This window comes from Apus apus, chromosome 2 (assembly GCF_020740795.1).
Source record: "Apus apus isolate bApuApu2 chromosome 2, bApuApu2.pri.cur, whole genome shotgun sequence".
In the NCBI taxonomy this organism is placed as follows: Eukaryota; Metazoa; Chordata; class Aves; order Apodiformes; family Apodidae; genus Apus; species Apus apus.
Genome location: NC_067283.1, coordinates 116,066,589 through 116,086,821, shown reverse-complemented (window position 1 = coordinate 116,086,821; position 20,233 = coordinate 116,066,589). Strand labels below are relative to the sequence as shown.

Sequence of the window (20,233 nt, the reverse complement as noted above, 5' to 3'; positions counted from 1 at the left end):
AGGCCCCGCGCTGGGGACCCAGTGGGAGCGACGCCGGGAGCCCCGTGAGGTGGGACGGGGCGATGCGAGACCCAGCGCGGGGCGCTCCCGGCGGGCGGCTCCCGACCCTCCGGGGGATGCGGCGAAGAGCCTTTTGCTGCGGGTCCCTCTCACCAGAGGGAAGGGCGGACGCGGCTCCTCGCCCACCTCGGCTGCGGGAGTCGTCGCCAGCAGCGCCGCCCGTCCCGTCCCGCTGCGCCCGGGGCGGCCTCGGCGGCGGCCCTCGGGGCGCGGGGCTCCGGTGCTCGGCGGCCGCCGGGCGGGACCGAGCGGTACTTACGGTGTCGGCGGCGGAGCCCCGCCGGGAGTCCTCGCCCACTTCCCCTCCGGTAGCGGCGGGCAGGGCGACCGCGGACGGCGGCTCGCTAGCCCCGCGCATGCGCACGGCCCTCGCCAGCTGGTGTCACGGTGCCGGTCGCGGACGCCCGTGAGCTTCGCTTGCCGTGGCCGGAGCCGGGGGGAGCGAGTCCGACCGTCCGCGCTGCCCTCCCCGGCCCCGGCACGACGGGGCGGGCTGCCGCCGCGCCGCCCCCGGCAAGACGAGTACCAGGGCCCGCTGCGGCTCAGGGGCGGTTTGCAACGGGAGCAGCCGCCGCAGCAGCCGCACAGCGGCGGGGGGCTGGGGAGGGCGCGGGGGGAGCCATGGGGCCGGCGCCGGGGGAAGAAGTGCCGGAGAAACCGGCGTGAGAGTGTGCGTGTGTGCGTGCGCTCAGGGGAGGGGGTGGGAAGGGCTTGAAGAGGCGGCGATGCCGCCGCTGGGCTCGGTGCTGGTGCTTTCATGTTCATAGATGCTTTAAAGGAAAGCCGTGCTTAGAAAACCCGGGACTGGAGCACGCTTGCATTTTAAGTAACTGCAGGGATGCATCTTCCCTCCCGCCCCTCAGCCGCCTCCCGGTTTCCTGAGGCGCGCGGCTCACTGCCGCCGCGCTCTCCCGGGTCCCCCGTTTCAGTCGAGCACGGTGTTACCCGGCTACCGCCGGCGGGCAGGGGCCGCTGGGGCTCGGCGTTCACCCCCGCGCCTCCGGGGCGGCCTTCTCAGCAGCGCCCCGACCACCACCGCCACGTTTAGGGATGCTGTCTCGCCGATAACGTCCCACCACCACGGTCCCCCGGCAGCCCTAAATGCCGTCTGCCCGGAGGGCGCAGCGCGCCCGTCGGCGGGACAAGGGTTATCGGGACGGGACGGCTTACGGGAGCGATAGGGTCTTCCCGTAAAAACGAGACTGATCCGGTGCATGAACACCCTGCTTGTCCCTGCCTTCGGAGTTCGGCTCCCGGTTACCGGGAGACCTGGCGGGCAGCCCGGCCGTCGGGGCTGCTCCTTTCCCGCCCCCGCACCTGGTGCGGAGCACGGCGGCCGCAAGTGCCACCTTGCCGGAGGCAGCGGCCCCGGGAAGCGATGGGGATGGCAGACGGGGAATGCCGGGCTTTGCCTCTGGAGCCGGGGGCTCGCAGCGGGGGCGCTCACCCAGCGCCGCCGAGGCTCCCACGCCGGTGGCAGCTGGGGGGACGTGGGCGGACAGCGGCTTCCCCTGTGCGGGGAGGAGGAGGAAGGGACGGACGCGGCCCCACGAGCGGTACTCACAGCGCCGGGCGGCTCGGGGGTAGCGCGGGGCTGCGGCGGCGCGGCTCCGTGGCACGCCGGGCATCTCCGGCGCTCCGGGGGGAGGCGGCTGGGCGGTGGCGGCGCCGGGGTCTGGGCGGGGGCCGGCGGCGGCTCAGCCCAGCGGCTCCGCAGCAGGACGGCGAGCGGGCAGGGGGGCGCTGCCCCGCTCCCGGCCAGCAGCACCGCTAGACCCGCGGGGCCGAAGCGGGACCCCGGGGTGTCTCGACGGGGCGCCGAGACGAAGCGCGGGCAAGGCCGGCGGGCGGGGAGCTGCGGCCGCAGGAAAGGGCTGGAGAGCAGAGCTGGCAGCGGGGCGAGGGGCCCGGCAGGCCTCGGAGGCTGCGGCGTGCGGGGGAGGTGTGGGAGCAGGGGGACGGGGCGGGGAGAGAGAGAGAGAAAGAGAAACAGAAAATAAGCATTACCGGGGGGGCAGGCGGGCGCTCTCACAGCCCAGCCCCGAGCGGAACCCCTCGACTGCGATGCAAATATGGGGGAGGCAGACTTAATCCCCAACGGCCGGTCCCTGCCTGGTCAGGGCTGCCGCTCACCTTTCCCCCAGGTGTTTTTAACTTTTCTAAGCCAGCCCTTCAGGTCAGGAGCGGAGGAGACTTCTCGTCCCCAGTCGGTGCCTTTTGGGGTTCAGAGCTGGACAAAATGCCGGAGGAGCACGGGGGCGAGGTTGGCTGCTTCCAACCCACATGCAAAGTGCGCCCCACAACCCAAGACACTCCACCCAAGAAGCCAGCCCCCATTGGCGGGAGGAGCTGGGGCGGCTGCGGGTCCCGAGTGGAGCCGAGTGGAGCCCCCCCAGCCCCCGGCGCTGTCCAGGGTCCTGAAACTGCCCAGGGTGGAGCAGCCCGCCCGCTTCGCTCTGGCAGCAGCAGGGCACCATGACCCTTCCGGCTGAGTGCCATAGTCCTACAGAGAGGAATTCACCTTACTGGAGTATGAGCCCACAATAGGAAAAGACAGAAATGGCTGTCATTCGGGCCCTGCAGGCTTTTTCTCTAGCAGCGGTTTCTACTTGTTCCCGTTCAGGGCTCCATTTTCTTGTCAAGACCCCAGCCCTTCCCAAAACCTCTTCCCTGTTTCTGGCCCACAGCCATTCTCTCGGCATCAAAAAGAGAGGGAGGAACTGAAGTCTGCACGGTGTGAAGAAAGCCCTTCCTATGGTGATGGTGCTGCCCTTGAAGCCCATAGCCACTGCTGCTGCAATGGGAGAACAGGATTGTGGTGCTGTTGGGGCCACAGGAAGGTGCTTAGCAGAGCTGAGACCTATGGGGAAAAGCTGCCATTCCTGCACATGTGGAGAGCTTGCTGTTGCTTAGCAGCAGAAAGTTCCCCTAGGTCTGTTCAGAGAGGTGAACTGGGGCAGAAGCTGGACAATGTTCCCAGGAGAGCAGAAAAATGAGAAAGATTGGTTCCTGTCTCACACTCCCACATAGTGTTCTCCTGCCCAGTGGCAAGGAGACTTTCTGCAAATCTCTGCCTTTTTGGTAATGGCACAAAGCACATGTCTGGGATGTTAAATAGACTTCTGTGCTGCATTACAATCGTCCAGGCCCAGACAGGACCTCTGGAGGTATTATAGACTTGACAATTAGAATTAAATTATACTGCCTCACTACCAGGCAGACAAAAAGGGAAGAAAGTCTTAGTAGGTGTACCAAGGTGGTTCTTTATGTGTTCTGAGACCACGATCAAAGCACCAATTAACACCACTGGCCTTTGAATCCAGCTCCTAGTCACTGTGCTAGGAAGGGTAGTAATTTCTCAGACCAAGTGAGACTACCATCCAAGGTGGCTTTCTGAATCTTGAATGCTTGAAAAAGTGCAGGTTTAAAATGCTGGCATAGTGTAACCCCTTTGGAAGGTATAGTCTTGCTCCATCCTTCACATTTCTCTCAGGAGGGTCATGATCAACTAACACTTTATTCAAGATGGCTATTCTTTTCAACATTAATGATGCATAGTGATAGTGCATAGTATTGTATAAAAAGATGGTACTTATGCTCCCTAGCATGAACCATGTTAGATAAACAAAGCCATCTAAGCTGAGCGACTTCCAGTTCTTGGTGTTTGTAGACAACTCTACCTAACTCTGTAAGCAGATACTTCTGCATCATTGCCTGTGTACACCACCACCTAAATCCTGAAACAGCTGAGTGCCTTGGAGGCCTAAAGTCTGCTGAAAATTGGTGAAATAGGCACCATCTTCTCCTTTCTCCCTGATGTAGGCTGATGTCCATCTGCATAAGATATAATGGCATAAACAAGTGCATAGAGTTCATTGAAATGCGGTTCAAAGTTGCTGGACTTCTAAGAGCTGAGAGACACTGACTGAACCCCTTTCTCTGCCTAAAAGGAATTTGAGCATGCATGTCTAGTGTGAAAGAAAATTCCTTTAGTTATCAGAGTAGTTGGCTCTGCATGTGCATGTCTGTGACTGTACCCTTAGTGCCCACTCCTACCCCACTTTGTACAGGTTAATTCCACTAGGACAGAGAAAAAGCAAAACGTGTACATTTGGCAATCTAGTGAGGCATGGAGTATTTGGCCTGGGTCATGTTTCTGTTCCAAAAAATACTTCATGTTAAATGGAGTGTGTACACATGAACTGTGTATTTAATGAAATTAATCCCATTCCACCTCAATATGAGGAAGAACTTCTTTACTGTGAGGAGTATGGAGCACTGGAACAGGTTCCCCAGAGAGGTTGTGGAGTCTCCTTCTCTGGAGACTTTCCAGACCTGTCTGGATGCCTTTCTGAGTGATCTACCCTAGTTTTTATGGTCCTGCTCTGGCAGGGGGATTGGACTTGATGATCTTTGGAGGCCCCTTCCAACCCGTAACATTCTGTGATTCTGTGATATAGTGGCAACTTCATTTAGAACATACAAGGTACATATTGAATTAGGACTCAAGTTCAATATTGATATTAGCTACCAGTAGATAAGGTACTAGAAAAAAAATAAATTTAAAAAATCATCTCTTTACTAGACTTTCCTGAACATTTCACATTAAGTCCATGTAACTTCTTGATAAACTTTTAGGAGGGAAGTCTATCCAGCACAGAGTAGTTTTCTTTTATTCTACATCAGAAAGGAATGGCTTTATCTGAGGGTGCCCTTCCTATTTAATATTGTCCCTTTGCATGTTTCTTAGACTCCAGCCTCTGTCTACAGGCTTGTCCAGTTACTATATTTTCCTAATTTTGCCTTCATGGAAATTAAGACACCTCTTATTGTTGTTATTAGTTTATTTAATTATGACTGAAAGCTTGTATGGCTCCTTTTTTTAAAAAAATTGTTCTTATTGAAAATGTTAAGAACAGGTTATGAGACAGGCAATACAGAACATGTATCTGTATTTTAATAAAATTGTATACCAGTATTCTTGCAGTCACACTTCAAGGGATGACATAACGCACATAATGCACATATTAGCTCTTTTGAGGCCTGTTTAGCTTTATGGTGTTAGGACAGATTGCTGGGCCTCATGCTTGAACTTCTCCTCCTTGCCCAGGGAGAAGTCATTCACATTTCTGTGGTGGCTAATGGTTACTAGTCTATTTTAGTGTTTCCTGCTCACTTCAATTGTTAAATAGAGAGTTTCTAGATGGTTGAATGGAGCTGATTCATAGTGAATTAGGGAGCAATTCAAACAGAAAGTAAGAAGCCACTCTTCAAAATAAGCCATTTTTTACTACTTTCATTGACATGAAAGTGCACTTGTTACAAAGCACTTCAAAGGCTGGTAGGCTTTTCTGGGAGAGAAGATATCTTCAGAAGTAAAATGAGTTTCCAGGGACTTTAGCTGAGTTTCAACTTTATATATATCAGCAGTATTCTAGTATTTGCTTTACCTTATTCTTTAATAAACAATAAAAAGCAAAGAATTTATATATTTTTAAAAGATGCATTTTAATTAACCATATTTTGAAGTGAACATAATGTCAGTGATATTATAGAAAACAGCTTTGTTGAACTTTTAAATATTTGTATTATTTCAACATCAGTTTCTTACAGGTGTAAGTAACTTTTTTTAATGGTTATATTAGTCATTAATTTCAAATAGAAGATACAGGTTCAATGTTGATGGGAGGTAGAATAAACTGGAGTCTTCAAACATGTAAAAATAACCACAGAGCTGCATTGGGGCACAGAGCATTAACTTGTCCACATGCAGGAGTGCCTGTTAGTATTTGATTTTTGACCAGTATTAATAGCAATTTGCCAGTAGAATTTACTTTGCCCAAGTTTGAAAGTCCCACTGGAGAGTTCCTCCCAATGCCATGTCATTCATACCCTCAAGATGTAACCATTCAGTAACACATCTGTTGAGCACAGGGCTTCTCTAAGCCTTTTGCTGGAGGATTATGTTCCCTCAAGGTCTTATGCTAAAACCTGAGATTGCATTAGGGTAGGATTAATGCTTGAAAAATTATCAGAACGGTTAGACTTGCCTTAGATTTCAGTGCAGGCAGAATTGTTTGCTACCGATGGCTCTGCTTAGTACTTTGCTAGTTATTTCAGCATGATACAGTTATTTTCTAGGATGATGTGCTTTCACAGATGTATGTTCTGCCAAGGCTCTCAGCTTCAGTATTTATATCAGTCAGCCTCTGCTCTGAAGTCTTGGGAAGTCTGGAAATTACCCTCCACTGTCTCCACTCATAACCCTCTTCCACTCCTACATACCACATCTGGGTTACTTCTAAGGAAGAGGAAGCTTAAAGAGAAAAAAATATCTTTGAGATGGAATTAAATACCAGAAATAAGGAGATGTTTTCCAGTAATAGGACCGAACGCTGGGTTTTAGAGCATCAGAGCCAGCTCAGTGCTGGCTCGGCTCTCCATTCTGGCCCCAGTCCAGCTGGTGCGTGCAGGCACCACGGGGTTTGTGAGCCCTCGGACTGAGTTCTGTGGCACAACTCATGTGCTTAAAATCCTTGGTGACTCAGAGTTTCTGGCAGATTGACAGACTGGCCAGGAAGCTGGTGGCTTGGGCAAAGAAGGTCTCATTAGAAATTGCAATGTGACACATATAAAAACTGAGCTCTTTGCTGAAGCACGGCTGCATTAAGGAACTATGTCATTCATCTCATTTGCTGTGTTTGGCAAATTGGAGCCTCGCTATATTCTGTCTGACCCTCTCACCTTATATATGTCAATAAATAGCTAAAAATGTAATCCCAACTACTTTTTTTTTTTTTTTAAACTAAGAACGTTAACATACATCTCTAATTTTATGTTCTTTTTTTCTTTTCTTTTTTTTTTTTTTTTTCTTTTTAACAAGCCTGTGATTTACTTGCAATCCTTAAAAAATTGCAGGTTTGGGTTGCTAAAAAAAACCCAAAACCCCTCACTCTCCCATCATAACAATGGTCTGTTAGTGCATGTCCCAGCGACATCATAGAACCTGTACCAAAGGTCTGGGCAAAACGCTGACCAGAAAAAGAAGCTTCTACACAGAAAAACTGTGAGTTTCCAAGTGATGGAAAGCAGCTGCTCACTGACGCTCATTACAAGGTTCCAGAAGGTGTCACTGTGCACCTACGATTTGAATGGGGAATCTCAACAGTTGAGGGTTAGGTCCAAAGCACTATTCCTCCTTGTGCTATTAAAGGTCCTCTTCTCTGCTCATAGTGGAAATTATATCAACTAAAACAGGAGAAAAAAATATTTTCTTCTTCTCGTGATTAGCAAAGGAAAAAAAAATAATCTTAAATTTTCAATGGCATCTAAGAGGTACCTATTCCACATAACTTAATTATTACACTGGATCCTTGCCATACCAGCTCTTGTTAAATAATAAATACAGTTAAATTAAAGAAGAAAAAAAAAATACAGTTTTTAGGTCGAGAAAGTAGTTTGTAGTTACATACCAGGGCTGATTCAGAAAGGAAGATTAATGGGGCAATTTGGAACCAATGTTCCTGAACAGCTTGAGTTTTCAGAGTAGATCAAAGTGAGTCTGAAACCCAGGTTGCACAACATGGCTGCACAATAATACTCCAGCTTGACAAGATTCCTGAGGAAGCCATGGTGACTTCTGCCATTGAGTCTTCATCAGATTTTGGACCTTAGAGAATCTAGGGAAACACGGAGCGTGCCTTGGGGGAAGGTGAGCAGCAGCCATGTTAAAAGGCTGATGGGAGAAAATATAACTCACTTGTAGGATATGGTGGAGAACATAAGAAGACATCAGAGCTAAAATACACTAATTCATTTGAAAAAGAACAAAAGAATAAAGAGCAGGCAACAAGAGACTGCGAAAGAGCACAAGGCTAAAAAAGATAGTATCAGAAACAAGAACGTTCTAGGCTGATAGCAAACTCTGTATTTGTCTCATTGCCATCTAGTTTGAGGTGGTAACCAGGAGTATTTCTCCAGCATCTTAAAAAGACATTTGAATGATGATGGGAGGAAGAGGAGTTGATCTGATAAGAATGATGGTGAGGAGAAGGTGTGAACAAACATATTTTGGAAATGGGAAAACTTCATGTGATATCTACCCCAGTGTACTAAGTTATCAATGGTACTGAACAAGTACTGATTTTGAAAGGTCAGGTTATCCCTGTTACGTAGATACCCCTGTGGAAGGGAGTGGAAAGGCCTGGAGCTTCCTTGCAGAATCTCTTAATCTTTCTTTCCAACTTGCCTTATAGTCTTACCCGTATAGGAGTGCAAGGCTGGATTAGAGAGATGGTGACTGCAGACAGCAGAAATTACTGGCTAAATGTCACGCTTACTTTAGGCTTAGGAAGAGACTTAAAAATAGTGTCAGTTCCCAGGTCTCCCTTGAGACCACAGATACCAAATTACAGGTTATAGACACAGAGGACCTCAAGAAAAAAACCAAACCAAATCAACAAGAAAACAATAAAAAAAGCTCAGAGCTACCAAGCTTTTGGGGAAGGCACTTGATATGTTCCTGTGAAACCACATTTCTCCTGTCTGATGCTCAGAGAGACTAACACTCTTTTCTGCAAGCTGGACCTTTTCCTCTGGCCACTCTGCTCTCTGTCATGTTTCCCTGCAATTGGAAATACACTGCACTTCACTGTGGATTCTAGAAGTGTCCTGGGAGAGGAAAAACAGCAGTCCAATGGGTAGAAATTTGGACAAACCTATTTTTATATCCCATCTTTATGCACTGTTGTTCAAACAACTCAACAGATATCAACTAGTGGTGGTTTCTCTCTGTTACACTACTGTTTTGAAAGATCATGTCTTTCTCCTGGGTGGATGAAATATCCCTCCAACCTCCTTTCAAATCTCCTTACTGAACATAGAAAAGGCAAAGTGGGACTGAAAGTATCCTGTCTGCAATAGCCTATACTTTCTTCTCTGATCTGTAACACCTTTAACTTATTTCTCCTGATAATTTAGAAAAGCCTGATAAGAATTCAGAGGAGTTTGGTTTTTCTTTCTGTTTAAAGTTTGCCTGCTTAGAACCCAGTATGATACTTGAGAGAGCACAGATTTTTTTAATGAGTTTGAAACAGTTTGATAGTCTGAGCATGCTGCTGTTGGTCAGGTAACTCATTCAAGCAGATGCACTTAAATGAAGCACATGAATTTATCTGCACAGGGCGTGTATGAACAGAATAAACACAGTGCAGTGTGGAAGGCTAGTATCTGATAAAAATAGCAACCATCTTCCAGAATCAAAAGTTTCAGTGAACATAAAGAAATGACAGTTTGAAGAAATGCCCCTGGCATTTAAGGTTGTGACTCAGGTGTGACTCACTTTATCAGTTTTCTGATTGGAGAACTAGCCAACTATTCCATGCCAAACCAGGCAGCTTCTGGTTTATTGCTTTCTGTTCTTACCTTTAACAGTCAAAACAGTATTTTAGATTAGTCGTATTTTGAGAACAACACTAAAAGTATAATATTGAGGATAATTAGCCTCCTGAGCTGTTTCCGACCACATCTGGTGGTAGGCTGAAGGTCTATTAGGTTAAAGATCTCAACGTCTAAGTTCCTGAAAGCTTCATTGGAATCAGCTCCTAGCACAGGAGCAGGCTGTGGGAAAGACCAAGCATTCTCAGACATCAAAGTCAATCAGTAAGCAGGCACAGACCCACTGCAAGTGGGACTTTACCAGCTCACCTGCTCACAGATCTTTGTTGTTTCCCAAGTGTTGTTTCCTTCAGCACACCTTTTGGATGTGGCTGATGGAAAAATAACTTTCTGCCTACCTCAGAGTTAAGTTTTAATACCTGTGGTGAAATGTAGTCACTTATATTGTACATAAACAAAGTGCTTTCATTCCCTGTGGGGCTTATGGGAGAAGAGTGATAGTCTCCCCTTGCATTTCCTGGCTTGGTGGGGCTTTGACTTTAACCTGCTCTCAGGAAAATGCATCTAGCCGTCACCTAGCAGCCTGGAGCAGTTTGAAATTAAGATATTTGTGGTAGGATATTCTCTTTTTGCATCTTTCTTTTGACTGGGTTATAAAGATATGCAAAAAAAAAATACATGAAAAAAAAAGAAAAGAAAAAAAAATTGAGTGAGAAGCTGTCTTGTCATTGCACAGAAGGGGCCAGAAGAGTGTAGGACTGATTAATCTTTAATGGCTTGAAAGAAACATTTCTTTTCCCCTAGAGTCTTTTTTTTTGTCTTTTTTTTTGTCTTTTTTTTTGTGTGTGTGGAAAGAAATTGCTGTGAAAATGCATGTATATGATTCACCCCTTCTGTGTCTTTGCATCACTCTTGGGAAATGCGTATCAAGTAGCATATATACAAAAAGAAAAGGGGAAGGAGTAAATTGCTCTTCATACTATATATACAACAAGGAATATTGGATTTAAACTGCAGATAGGGATATTTAGGTTAAACATGGGGTTTTAATGGTAAGATGGTGAAGCACTGGAGCAGGCTGTTAAAACTATGGCATCTGTGACAGTGAGGTTTCAAAAAGCAGGCAATGTAAATTTGTGCCAGGAAGGGCATGGAGATGGTTGACACTAGCAGCAAAGATCAGACGACACTTTCAAGCTCCCACCCTGAACATGCCTTTGATGATACTGCACCCCACATCATTCTCCTGGTCACTGGAAGGATTTGCTAATTAGAGCAGACAGGCTGATACTTCTAACCTGGGCATGACTTATTCAGGCACTTTGGAATTCCCCTGTGATGGTGTGCTCCCCACCCCACTAACCTGACCTTTATCTCCTGCAACCCTGCTCAAGAGATAACCACAGTGGAGGCTATAATGGATGTGGCTGGTCATGACAGCTACATCCTGCTCAAGGTGGATTTGGGGAGACAGATAACATCCTTCTGGTCACTGGAAGGATTTTGTAATTAGAGCAGACTGGCTGATATCTGCAACCCGGGCATGACTTATTCTGGTACTTAGGAATTGGATCCAGCTACACTTAGACTCCTCTCTGAGAAGGATTTTAGAAAGAAAGTGGGTCTACTCTGAACCTTGTAACTCAATGGGAGGGTCCCACTGACAGTTTTGGCTGACCTGTCCTCTCTGCAGTAAGGAATCAAGTGCACCTTGCCATAGAATCTTGTGAAACCACTGTTGCATTTACTATCAAATTAACTTTGTTAAATCAATGTTTTATATCAATAAACACATTGCTACTTCTCTCTTATGAGTGAAGTGCATCACTCCATCCACAACACTCTGACACTTGGACATCTGAGCTGAAAATTAACCACACCACAGTTCCTCTTTCACTTAGACATGTGGTGTATTGGAAATAAAACAGGGTGTGATGGGAACACTGTGCTCAGGTGGTCTCTACCACATGATGAGCTCAAAGAGAAACCACAGATCAGAGCAACACTAACTGTATTATCACTCTGTGGCTGGTGTTGCACAAAGGGACTTCATTTTAGTTTTGTATTTTACCAGAAATAATTTCCTTCCATCAGTCTGGGTGTGAGAGACATTTCATGGAGTACAGGTCAATTCCTTCTCACCCACAGATATGCAAACTAGCTGCCTTTTTAAGAAGGCCTCCGTGGTCTTTCAGGGAGTCTGTTTTAATTTTCCCCTATTATCTTCTTTCTGGTGGATGGATACCTTAAATTAATATATTTGCAGATCCGAAGTTACCCACATCTTAAATTAGTTGATTTAGATTTAGGATGAATGGGTTATTTCTTCACCAGCAAGACATTTTATTCCTCTTAATAAAGTAAACTTACAGTAAATGAGAAGTGTCTCTGTGATTCAGGCCAGTCTAGGATTGTGCTGCTGAAAAATTTTCAAAACTACTGTACAATAAAGAGTATCTTTTGGCTTTTGTATCTATTCAATTCTTTTTGACGGCAATATCCTAATCAGCCCAGGATTCTGTATTTTTCCATTTCAAAGATGCACAACTGAAAATGAAGTTTTAGGGCTATTTCAGAGGTAAAATATGTAAATCACTAAATTGGAAAAACACATGATTGCAAATTAGTACCAATTACCTCTAAGGACTAGAAAATTTGCATACCATTAATATGCAAGTAGTTCATCCATTATTGTGTAGTACATTATTATTCTGACAACTTTTACAGAAGAATGCCCTCTGATTGCTCTCCGCACAACTATTTTTGGCTCACAGACAACGCTGAGGAACACAGCTAGCTACTCTCAGAACAGTGTTTCTAGATTAAAAAAAAAATCTTTTATGACTTAAAAAAATATTATTATGCCATGTCATTACTGAAAGACACTGTAAAAGCTCTTTGCTTCACAGAACAGTTGAGGTTGGAAGGGGCCTCTGCAGACCGTCTAGTCCAACCTTCTGATCTCAGGCTTCCTTGGACCATGCCTAGCAGGGTTTGCTATCTCTGAGGATGGAAACTTTACAGCTTCTCTGTCCCACTGTTCAACCACCCCCACAGCAAAGAAAACAAACAACTTTCTCTGCCTGATACAATAATTCCTGCATAAACCACATTCATCTGTTCTTACATTCATGTATTATGCTAAAGATTACAGCATATTATTTTTTAAAGGAGTCATGTTTCATGGTTTGAGCTGCCTGGACATTCTATACTGAGGACATCCACAGGAGACATGGGGAGAAGAAAAAAACAGACCAAACATGAAAATCTCTGCAAGGCTGCCCAGGGGTAGCAAGCAAGCAGTGAAAATGAGTCATATCCACCAATATTAGCTAAACCAGTAGCTTGTTTCATGTCTTGAAGGGTTAGGCCTGCTAAAGGCTGCCCCATTCACAGCACATTGTGCTTCTCCATGACTCCCAGCAGGACCCACAGAGCTAAATTAGGCACCAGCACCTGCTCCCTCATCCTGCATGGACAGAGTTGGTATTCAAACACACCACCCAAAAAACACCAATGCACTGCATGAGGAGCTGCCTCATGGGCATAAATGCCCAGTTGCAGGAAATGGCATTTATGCTGCATCTTCCAGAGGAAAGTCTGGCCTTGATTTGCCACTGGATGTGCACCACTCTTCCCTTGGGAGCTACAGCTCCAGATATCACCCATGTTTGTTGGAGGTATGGGCTCAGATCAATCTTCCACTCTGAATGTTCACAGGTTGACCTCCTGGGCTGGTGGCCCAGCTGCTGGAGGCGGTCTGTCAGCCTCAGCTTTCAGAATTACCCTCCCTGGCTTGGACCTTCTAAGCAGTTAGAGGGGAAGGAGGATCATTCGCCAAACTAGCTGTGAGGGACCTCCCTGTGGATTTTGGTCTGGGCCTCACTGAATACCTGCTAAAAAGGAAAATGGAAGTATTTCTCTTTGAATTTCAGACCCTTGTGTGTTAAGTGCCTTACACACAGTAAAGCATCACCACTCCTTCTATACAAGGAATATTATATTATTATACAACAAAGAATGCCTCCAACACAATGTTATCCTTCTCACAGACACGTAGCAGTAAATAGTCAGGCTGTTCTTCTGGTGTGTGTGTGGTTTCAAGTCAATTCATGGGAAGGTTCTGCACCTGGAATTCCCATGATTTGGGCAACAACAGTAAGTGCTGGGATGTCAAATGAGAAATCACTCGTCAGTCCTGTGTCAGGACAGGGAGGTATAATTTCAGGAGTGCATCTGGGTCTGTGGTTCACAAATGAAAGGAGAGGCCTACCTCTAATCTAATTTGGTGTTTCTGCTGATGGCCACCCCTCCAGTACAGCAGCTTTTTGCATCCTATCCCTATGTGCTCAGTTCTGCTCATACATACTCAGACACCTCATCCCCAGCTCAGTCTCATGGGCTCTAGGGGACACCAGAGCACATCAATGCTGCACGCAGTGATGCTGGTCACTGGGGTGACCGTGGTCTGTTGTGGATTATGCTGGTTTTAGTTATGAGAATAATTATTTAATAGGTATTAATATTTGTATGGGATTCCAGTCCCGTACTTTTAACTTACTGGTTTGTTTTACTTCCCTCACCCAATATAGAAAACTGTAGGAGCTTTACCTGACCAGCAGATTTGTACTCGGATTAATGTAAATCCTTAAAAGACAGAACATCTACTACATAGTGTTACAGTTAAGCTAAAACATCTCCTACTTCAGATGACCAGAGGAAATAGAGGACCCTAGTCCCCCAGATAACTAGTACAGTCTTTTTCACAGCATGAATGACCTGACCCTAAGAAGTGCTATAGGCCTGGTATGGAGAAACCCTCAAATGCTGCCTCCTGTGTCCCAGAAGTGCATTGGGACTTCTGAAAGTAGTAATTCATGAAACAAGAGATACTACTTCCAGTTTCTAACTAACCCCTCTTGCATGGTTGGGGGCTGACAGGTCTTAATCCTCCTAATAGGTCTGCTGACTATATTTTCCTGGACACAATAGGTCTCAAAAGGATTGATACAGTCTGTAAAAATATGCAGGACTAGCCCTTTCTTAACACTTCAGGGACAAGATCCTTGTTATAATGGTTACGTGTCAAGAAAACAAAATTAAGTAACCAGCACAGAGATCAGAGAGATAATATTCTTCAGCTTGTCCTAGAAACAATTGTGCTTACCTTTAAAAGTAACTGCATATTATTTTACCTCATGATCTCATTCTATAACTATTCAGCAAAATACCCACCTTTTCCCTACATAAAAATACACTGTATTATCAAAGAAATTACCAATAAGAGTATAGGCTAATAATTTGGTGGTCCTAAATACTCTGTAATACTCCTCTTTTTCTCCCAGAATTCTGTCTCTCTTTGAAATGTTTCTCCTGGATAAAACAGATGATCAAACATGTCTCAAATTTTACATCTGCTGTGTCATAATACCTCTTTTGGCAAAGACTGTTAGCTGCCAAGTGATTCAACCCACAGCCACACAGTTTGCATCCCCCATCTCAAACATAAGAATTAGATAAAATGTGACTGCACTTCAGACTATTTAGCTAAGCACAACACCTGTTCAAAAGAACAGAAAGAATGTGTTCTTGCTATAAGTCACTGCTTGGTTTGTTCCTAACACTGTATGATACAATCACAAGCTTTTAAGACACACAAATGCTACCACAGCTAAGTATGAAAAACAGGCTTTGCCAAATAAGCAATCCTGGCATGAAAATATATTGACTGAAGAGGGGGAGCATATTTACTAATATCAGGACTTTTCCTACTCTTATAAAATATAAATACAATATCTGAATTCAGAGGGCCTGTTAACAGTGAGAGTAACTAATGTCTGACAGCACTCATCACCTGAAGACACCGGAGTACTTGGCAAAGCAGTACAATCATCCAACTGGCATGCTGTCCTTTGCAAATAACATCTTTTATGATTTTTGACCTTTCTGGAGTTGTTTGTAAATGGATCCTTATTTTATCAGACAAATCACAATTCATAGCAGTTGCCAAATAATTTAAATAATCTATGCACAGCAAATAGTGATTTCCATATTACATACAGTTCATGGCATAATGCTTGACATCTCCAAACCCAAAGGATTTCTGCAGAGTTGAGATTAGATAGACAAAGGAAAAAGGATGCTATACTTTCCCTGAGCTGCTCCTCCAGACAGTGTGCTTGTGGCAATTTCAGTTTCTGTCTGCTGTCCCACACAGATCTCACATGGGTAGGACTTGGCAAGCAGAAAGGTAATGCTGAGGTAACTGAAGCTTCAGTCCTCAAGTTGGTGTTAAAAGAATCTTAACTTCTGCTCTCTGCCTTTCCTCAGCACACACCTTCTCACTTCACACTATGCTTTTCTTCACCTCTCTGCTCCATGCTTTGGGGAACAGAGGAATTACAGTCCTTATAGGTAAGGTAAATCTCCACAGGAGCTGGAAAGGATTCTGCTTGCCAGGGAGCAGAAAGAACTGGGCTGCTCTCTCAGGGAGGTTGAAATGGAAGCCACAGGGACCCTACAGCCCATTCCACAGCACTTGAGCAAGGCAAACAGGACCAACACAGAGATGGCCCAAGCAAGTTTCAGATCATAAGGTGGAAGTCATCCCCAGCCCCCATCAGGTCCCACAATCACCAGGAAAGCACACACTGACAAGAGACAGCCCATATCAAGCCAGGAAGTCAGCATAGGGTAGGGGTTAAGGTCTCAACCAGAGGGCTCTGTCCCCCAAGGAGGCATAGTTGTCCACCAGCTAAAAACCAAAACTCCCTCAGCACAGCTCAGGGAGGATACTGCCAGGGTTGAGCTTAAATAGAGCTGCTGAGTCCACAGGTGATGGTGGAGACCACAGGTGAGGCTGATCAAGGCCATTAATGCTTATTAGTGTCCTCAGAGCCCTGACACTGCTGTAACTTGCCCAGTTACCTGTTGTCTGTTGGGGTATTTCTTGTGCAAAACCAATCAAACCTAAAGCTTGTATGCTTAGAAGTCATAATTATCTTAAAGAAGTGAAATGAGTCCTATCCAGATGTAGTCTTGATGTGAGCAAATATGTGGCATCTTCGTGGAGAACATTCTCGTCCTCTTCTGAGAAATGATGGCAACAAGCGCCATGTAACAGGACTTTAGCCAAATTTTGTCATTAGGAAAGTATTGTGATCTATTTGCAACCTCTCATTATCTCCCTGTGCAGTGTAATTTTTCTGGATTGTTCACTTTGTCAACTGGCGAAAAGTACATTGGGAGCACATGAAAATGGGTCCGTGTTAGCTCTGGGCTAAGTAACTCCTTGCCTGTTTGTGCTGAGGTTTGTAAAAAGTTTATTCATTTTTGCTTTTCAGCATGTTTATAAATCAAGGTGTAAACATGCCAGAATGGAAGGCTTTTTAAGCAATGCAAATGGAGACTAGAAAGAAACAACTTGCTGAGTTAATTTCAATGTCATGAAGATAATTTAAAAGGCCTTTAAATTCCATCTACCACTTTTCAAAAACATTTTAATTGTAATTCAGTTTCTCTCTGAAAGCATGTTCAAGAATCAATAAAGTCAATAATTCAAGTGCTCTGTTGAAAGATTCAGTTTTGCTTTTTTTTTAATCCCAATTTATTTAATATTTCAACTTTGAAATATTAAATATTTTCAGATATATATATATAGCCATGTTGAAATACATGGCTATTTGCTCTCGGGTGCAGCAACCACTCACATTCAGAAGCATCGAATTCAAAACCTCACCTAAGGTGGAAGTGAACATGGGAATAAATGAGGGCTGGGGAATCACTCATCAAAGTCTATGTCAGTCAAGCCAATTTAGGGCTTTAAGGTCGTAGTTTGTCCACTGGGGTCAGTGTGACATATAGAAACACTGTACCAGATATCTGAACTTTCTGCAGGCTTCACTGTCAGCAGAAGAAAAAGGTCTGATGTGATCTTGCCTATTCTGAAAGTGTAAGTGACAAACTGGTCTTGAAACTTGACAAATTTCTAGCTGATTTACTAAGTCCTGGGAAATCATGTAAACCCTTTATTCTCTATGAGTTAAAAAGAAAAGTATTTCTCTCCTACGTGACGTAAAGCCTACAGTTTATTTTAATTCCCTAGCCTTAGGGCTGTACACATTTCTAGATGGGTAAGGTTTCTAACTTCCTATCACGAGCACAGTCCTTGTAGACTCAACATTGCTTACATTGTATATGTGAAAGGATCATCTGCTGATATGAAGTTCTGCAGATACATTCCCCTCGTGTGTAGCCTCAAAAGACCTTCCTTATAACACCAATTTCACTTCAGCTGAGCTCAACAAGCGGTTACAGAGCATCTCCTGGGCTGCCCACGCAGGCTGCCCCCGCTATCAGCTCCTGTGGAGCTGCAGCATTTAGAAACTTAGGCACCAAACAAAGCAAATGGGACAGGCTTTGGGAAGACATGGGATAGAAGGGAAGCAGGCAGCGCTGGTGTTTATGGGACTGTGAACAATAAGAGGCTCTGAACCTTGCAGTGTCATTTAGGTCACTCTGTAGATAAATCCCTTCACAGAGCAGAGAAATAATATGTTGCTCTCTGTCAGGCCCCTGGCTCAGTCCTGTGCACTGCATTTTCAGAGGCTCAGCAACAAACTACAATTTCAGGCAAGAGTGGTAAAAGCAATCACCAAGCTGAAAGGACCGATTCACTGGGGATGAATAACAACATGGCTAAATGATAAATATCTAGGGACATAAGCTGTTAGGGACATGAGTTGTGAAGAACTCAGTGTACGAGTTTCAGAAGGTGAGACTACCAAGGGTTAAATTTAGGAGCCATTGTGCCTGTGACCAAACCCTCTCTACCTTCAAGAGGTCCAAGAAGTCCCTAAGCTCATGTGCTAAATAGACAGTTAATGAGACAGAATGGCATGAAATACTGAAAGGATTGTGCTTGGCTCATTATCAGAAAGAGTTTCCTGCTAGTGGCAAAGCAGGCTGAATATTTCCTCTCAGCAAAAGCAGTGAACATCATTTAGGATTTCTGATGAGTAAATTCTGACCATTCAGATGAAATGTCTTCCTGGAAATGGATCTGCATTGGCTAAGGAGATGGGATGGAGAAGCTGATATTTGCTTTAACTTGAATGTCTGTAGGGCAGATGTGGGAATGGCTTCTCCCCCTATCTTGCCTTTCACCAACCATGCCAACAACCTCTACTGGCTGCCTTAGTTGCTCTCCACTCCGGTGCTAAGTTAGCCTGAAAAATACCCAAACCTTGTGGTTCCAAGAGTGCGTGACTTTTCTATCATGTTCTCTTCCCTGCCATGCACCAAGGTGCACCTCTACTGCAACAAAGTTTTAATAAGATACAGTTTCTTGCACCTGGCTTTCTTGCTCTGTTGAGTTGCACAGGAGTGTGCTGCTCTCCATAAATAACATTGGTTCACCCCTCAAGCAGTTTTCAGGCTTCTGACCAAATGAGGACACATGCCTGTTGTTTTTAACTAAGGAAAATGGTTCAACTCTACAGGTTCACTAGAGGTGATTTACTGTAACACCCCTATAGATTTTACTATTATACTGTGTTTGATTTTTTTGGGATATCTTCTTTTGTTAACTATCAATAAAAATCACCTGACGTAGTATCAGTAAAAAACGCAGACCTCTGCCAGATACCATGAAGCAATGTGTTAATCCCTCAGCCTTTTAACCACAGATTAGCTCCACAAAGTATGAAATATTTTTAGGCATTAGATGGATGTGTTTAGTATGTTGTTTGAAAGCAGACATTTAATAGGAAGGCAGATCACCACCCCTTTTGTCACTGTGGTTGTAACATGCCAAGGAACATAGGGCAGAGGATGAGGCTCAGGAATAAAGGAAAATTACATGAATACTGTTGTCTTAGTGACAAATAGTCTGTGGCTGTTAAACATGATGTATTAATACTTTCTTTCTGCGTCTTTCCAGATATACCATTTCCCCCCTCCTTCAGGACATCTGGATAACCCTCGATTTTGGCTTACCTTGAAAATCCATTGTGCTGCCTTAATATCCTCTTCACCTTCATTTTGGAGGGTCTCCTTTGTTTGACAGTTGTCTGCATGGTAGCTGCGGGTCCTGCAGTAGAGCAAAACTTGCCTCCACATCGAGAAATAAAAAGGCTGTTCCTGAATCCAATTTGATAATGACCTTTCTTGGAAAAGCACCACTTTTATTTAACAATGAAACAAAACCAAATCCCAGACATTGGGCTGAATGACAACAACATAGAGATGGCTCGTCCTTACACCGGTGGGCGAACGTCAGGGCCTCTCGCAGCTTGCCAGTTCTTCCTGCAGCCTCCTCAGTTCTGGAGACAAACAGGATTATCTGCCCTCAGATATCTGTGGTGCCTCATCCCCACAGCATCGTGCCAGCTTAGAGATTAGATTTACGACTTTGTAGGTCTTAGTAAGTTGAAAAGGAGGAAGACAGGAGCATAGCAGTAGAATATGTGTCAGCGAAACAGGCTGTAGCAATCACCTCAGAGTGAATGCATTTCATTTACAACTTGAAGGAGAAAGCAACTCAGCACGTAGTTATACTCTGCAGGCAGCACCAAGTCTGTCTTAGGTCAGTGGCACCTGTCAATCACGTTTTTTCTCAACAACTGAACAGATGGTCTACTGGTAATCCTTCCAGCCCCAATGAAAACACCACATGAGCAGCAGCCATCTCTGCGGATAGAGACAAGCTAAATATAAAAGCTAAGACTCCAGGTAGATTATTAATAGATTATTTCTCTTAGATTTATAAAGGGCTGCC

At 45.1% G+C, this 20,233-nt stretch overlaps 1 protein-coding gene across 1 annotated transcript in view; it reads right to left on the bottom strand.

Annotated features, from left to right (window-relative positions):
• The window catches only part of RGS20 (regulator of G protein signaling 20), a 40,351-nt gene extending 20,776 nt beyond the window's left edge, over positions 1–19,575 (bottom strand). Inside the window, exons 1-2 of the mRNA XM_051610587.1 lie at positions 19,453–19,575; positions 16,880–16,882 (exon numbers count right to left, since the gene is read on the bottom strand). Of these exons, the coding sequence (XP_051466547.1) occupies positions 16,880–16,882; positions 19,453–19,575 (126 nt within the window). The remainder of the gene's footprint in view (positions 1–16,879; positions 16,883–19,452) is intronic.
• Positions 19,576–20,233: the final 658 nt, after the last annotated feature.